Source organism: Montipora capricornis, chromosome 5 (genome assembly GCF_036669925.1).
Source record: "Montipora capricornis isolate CH-2021 chromosome 5, ASM3666992v2, whole genome shotgun sequence".
NCBI classification, from domain to species: Eukaryota; Metazoa; Cnidaria; class Anthozoa; order Scleractinia; family Acroporidae; genus Montipora; species Montipora capricornis.
In genome coordinates this window covers 22,691,782-22,696,781 of record NC_090887.1, presented here as the reverse complement: position 1 = coordinate 22,696,781, position 5,000 = coordinate 22,691,782, and the positions used below count along the sequence as shown (strand labels likewise).

At 38.7% G+C, this 5,000-nt stretch overlaps 1 protein-coding gene across 1 annotated transcript in view; it reads left to right on the top strand.

Annotated features, from left to right (window-relative positions):
• LOC138050105 (furin-like protease kpc-1) overlaps nucleotides 1-1,108 on the top strand; it is a 46,196-nt gene extending 45,088 nt beyond the window's left edge. Inside the window, exons 10-11 of the mRNA XM_068896578.1 lie at nucleotides 70-306; nucleotides 973-1,108. Coding sequence (XP_068752679.1) covers nucleotides 70-306; nucleotides 973-1,108 — 373 coding nt within the window. The remainder of the gene's footprint in view (nucleotides 1-69; nucleotides 307-972) is intronic.
• The last annotated feature ends 3,892 nt before the right edge of the window (nucleotides 1,109-5,000 follow it).

Here is a 5,000-nt window from a genome sequence, read left to right as displayed (position 1 = left end):
ACCTTACCCCTAGGATTGCATTATTTCATTGTTTAATCCTAGACACTTATCCTCTTTTTTTATTGACAGTCCTTCTTTGACTTGGCGTGACGTACAACACGTGATAGTTAGGAGCGCAAGACCAGCACCTGGGGGTGTCCCACTCGAGGGAGGAGACTGGATCCAAAACAAAGCCAATTTAACCATCAGCAAGTTTTACGGCTTCGGGCTCATGGATGCTAGCGGGATGGTGTCTTTCGCAAAGTCGTGGAACACAGTGCCTCAACAGGTTCAGTGCGACATTAAAGGAGTTGTTTCAGGGTCCCGGTAAGTGGTTTACATCCCTAGCCTATCCCTAATCAAAAGTGAATTTATTTTGGGGGCCGTGCGAGAATAGGGCAAGCACAAGAAAGTCAGGGAGGGGAAGAAGTTCCATGTCCCTGCTTTGACGCAAATTTCTTTGCGATCCGTGAATCGTCTCCTTTTATTGGCGTTGGGCCCGCGGTTATTCGTGGTAAGATCTCTGCAGGATGTCTGAGAATATGCTTCAGTCACAGCTATCCTTTTTGTCAATTGACGGCCACTGTTTAGAAGTGAGTGCACTTTGGTTTTTCGCAAGGAGCTGGTTAGTCCGTTGCCAAGGACTGTATTTTCAGGTTGTTATTCTTGAATTTGTCTTTTGTTTGGAGTCCTGGTATCACCGTCCGCAGATTCGCCTCCTATCGAGCCCTTTGTGGGTTTGTAAAAAGACCCATGCGAGACCTCTAATTTTCGTTCATTTTGCCGGCACGACGTTTAGAAACCCTATCCGACTAGAGCTCTCTAGGAAATCCCGCTCCTTTCTGCGAGAATAACGCCACTGCAGTCCTTTTGTTTTGACGCGAATCGCTCTGACGAAGGGCTAACGCTCGAAACGTCAGCTTTCAGAATCTTTGTACGGTGGCCAATTGACATTATCAACTCCGTTGATAAAACCAAATTTTTGTAAAAAAGAAAGTCTGTCTCTGATCTCCTTGTCGTGGCACCGCTTTTTAAGTGTGTTACAGCAGGCCAGACATCAGCTTGTTACTCATCAGGGATTGAAGGAAGAATTGTGTTACGTGAGTCTCCTGCAGACCCAGAGCCCTGAATGTGATCATTAATTGTCGTCCTCGTACTTATCCATACTTTCAGTTTCGCTGCCCTTGTGTTATGTCAGCTGCTTTCACCCCAATTTTTCTAGTGGTTTGTGGACTTGCGTAACACAAGCATTTTGTTTTGCAACTGTTTTCACTTTTGGGGCTGTGCATCTCAGATTGACACTTACTACTAGTCAGTCATCTCAGATTAAGAGTTTTACTGGACTTCGACAACAATCTATCGCCCGTCGAGCCGAAATCAAAGTGAGCTGTAATTCTAATATGTTTGCAAGTGTGCTGTTATGTAGAACACTGAAACCAAATGGAAAATTCTCTGGTAACTTATGGGTTCAACAAAGACAGAGAACGAATCGAACACCTTAAGTGGATCTGTGATCTCTGTTGTCTGGCTTTTGTATAATTTTATTTGTACGCAACTCTGCACAATGCAGTCTTCAGGTAAAAAAATAATTGGAAATGTGACAGCCAAGAATTATTTGAAAGAAAGCTTGTCGTTTATTTTGTGCTTCATTATTCAAAGAAAAGGTCCTTCATGGAAACGGTTTGATCCTGAAATTTATTTTGTTGCAATATTGCGTATGGTAATTTGACACGATTGAAATAGGAAGGGGTTTTTGCCTCTAATAGCAAATATGTTGTTTGTTTCAAAACATTTTTGGCTGGGAAAGGTGGCCTTTATGAATTCATCATGTTTTAAAATATGCGGGCTTAACTGGATAGTTTTTATGGCAATAGTAAAGCATTTTCGTGTCAAAATGAGGTTAGCGTCTTTCTGGTGTCTTAACTTAATTAAATATACCATGTGCGCCTCATGAGTTTGTATTTGCCGTTTGCCGTAACCTTGATTTCCACTCTGAAAATTACCTCCTGAACCTACTTTTTGCGTAGAATTAACTTTTAGAATGATGTTCTTGTCTTCTGTGGTGGTACTTAACGATTCGGAAACATTGTGTGAAAAAATATTTATAACGGGTCATACACGCAACTTGATCGCCCGATTATGCATAACATCCACTTGGTCTTTTGACATCCCATTGAAAAAAACTCGTAAAATATTCGCGGACCGGTCGATTTCTCTGAAATTTTAAAGGATGATTGCTAACGAATTGAGAAAGATTTTTCACAATAACTAAAAATTTCTGTGTTAAACATGAGAATTCGACGAAGAGGTAAATGCGACTAAATTTGTTGCGTGCGTCGCTATTTTTGTTTTGATTGTTGTGTAAATTTTGACAGAAAAATATCTATGGATAGATCGTGTAAAAATATTTATTTTTAGCGGTTATTTGCAAAAAAAAGATAGAACGATTGACGAGAAATGATATTTTTGTTGATACTTGAAAGAAAATTTTCCCGGAAATCCGGACGCGGTGAAAATGAGTTAACAAATTTGCATACGTGCGTTGAAATGTGATACGCGAGGAGACAGGAGTTTTTTCTCTCTGACAAATGATTTTGTCATTGTAGTGTAAACTGAAGTTTATTTGGGAAGCCAACAATATTTCTTTAACTACCTGGTTAATCCAATTTATTGCTACGACTTGCTAGTGCGAAGATTGTTTACATGAAAGTCACTCTTTTTGCGAATTTTGAGTGTCATGAAAAATTAATTGCATCATTTGCGTGACAATATATCCCTTTGCTCTAACCCAAAAACATCCAGATAGCAACAAACTTCATAATTATTTAACCATTTCTTCTGCGTTTACAAGTGCTTGTGAGCATTGTGATTTGCGATAATTCGCAAGTCTGTTTTTTGTATCTCGTAGATGTTCAGATTTTCAATTAAATGGCCGCTCAACCGATGAACCTTAAGTTCACCCTGAAGTCAAAATAGATGCGTTTCTCAGGAACCCGACAAAGAAGGCTTCCTGACCCGACAGATGAAATGTAAATATTCAGTTAAATATTACAACAAAATTAAAAAACCAAAGACATATGTTTCTTGGCTTAAAAAGTATGTTGTTTTACTCTGAAAATGACAAACGATTAACATTCTTTAACGCACAGGCATCCCAAGCTCGGTGTACGATTTATAGACTTTGTATGGGAAAATATAATTTGAGCTTATAAATGCCAAAGTAAGCTGTTAATGTAGAAATAAACTTCAATTACCTCTACGTACAGTTGTCTTCGTCTTTTCTGTGCAATCGGAGGGTAAACTGTGTCCGTTTTAGATGGGTTTGTGGCTTACGAATTTTTGCGATGTTTTTTATTTTATTTTTTCATTTTTTTCTTATTTATTTACATATTAATTTTCATCTCGCTGCTAACTTCTTTCTTTTTCTTTTTGAGCATCGCGACAATTAGCGACTTTTTTTCCCGGCATCTTCCGACTTTGTTTTTTCTCGACCAGCGCCCGTTTTTCAGCAAATATGAAGCCGCTGTTTCAAAATAGTGGAGACTCACATGAAACACTTCCTTGCATCCGCCATGACTTTCAGCGTTGAGAATGGGAAGCTATAGGAAAAAGTATAGTATCTGGTTTAATATCTTAGTTGCCAATACTTCCCACTCTTGGTATTTAAGAGTTTCCTAGCCATAAGGTTTATATGGAGAGTAACTTATAACTCCAGAGGTGTTATTGCAATCATTGAATAATTATGTATCGGAAACTGAACGGGAAGTAATTGAGAAATGCCGTGTGGTGAATTTTATGACAACTGCTGGGTGTGTTAAGTATCTTCGATCTTTTAAAAGATGAATATCGAAAGAAAATGCCAGTCAAATCTTAACGGAAATAATTCAAAGGCCACAATACGTGGCCGAATGCTGTAAAGATATACTAGGCTATCTTAAACCCTCATTTCCATCCGTTGTTTTTTGGAGAAAAGTGATTGGAAGAAAATGGCATCGAGAACGTCATCTCCAAATGTAAATTTGCGTATTTGTAATCACTTTGCGACTATTTCAATCTTTTCAGTGATGACGAACTTGAGGGTACATGTATGTCTCTTCCTCAATAATGAAACTGGTTCCTAATTAATGGCTCCTAATTAAGGGTGAAGATGAAAATTTATTCTCAGATGTCGCACGTTCACCATGGAACGTCAAATTTAGCTATTTCACGTTCAACTTGTTGTTTTACAGTCAACGCTGACTAAATGTACAAACATGAAAAATGCACTTTGCAGTCTGTGCGAAGCTGTTGTTTTGTTTGCAGATCTTAAGCGTTTACGTTGACGGTCCCTTTGTTGTTGCTCAAGGTCCCTAATGAAAGTTAAATCAATATTTAAGAAATACAGTCTCATAGTTCACGGTTTTCGCAGGCAGACTGCAGCTGGGATATTACTGACCACCATTTAGATCTGATTGGGAAAGAAAATCGCATCATTTAGTTGCAAACTTGAACGGTTTGTTTGTGACATGTCTAAAGGCAAAGATAAAATCCTTTCTTGAACAAGTCCGAACTACTAGTAAGAATCAAGACTATGACTTGCGTGATTCTTTCCGTAGGTTAAACTTACTCAAGCCGCGTACTAACTATTTGAAACGTAGCTTTGGCTATAGCGGTGCCTTACTATGGAATTCTCTTCCTGAAAGTATTAGGGCGATTAGATCAATTGGGCAGTTTAAGAAGGAAATCAACCGCGCACTTGTAACATTGGATTCCCACTCGGCAATCTTGTAACTCACTTTTTTAATAGTTATTTTAATTTTACATATGGATGTAATTAAAATACTATTGTCATTACTGAAGATTTTTAACCGAGTTTAAATAAAGAACTACTACTACTACTACTACTACTACCTCTCGGAGCACAGTAGAGAGCCAACAACTCAGATCTGGCGTCATATGTTGGTTGAGTGACTCATCCCACATATGACGCCAGATCTGAGAATTGAACCCTGGCCGCATTGGTGGGAGGTGAGTGCTCTCAC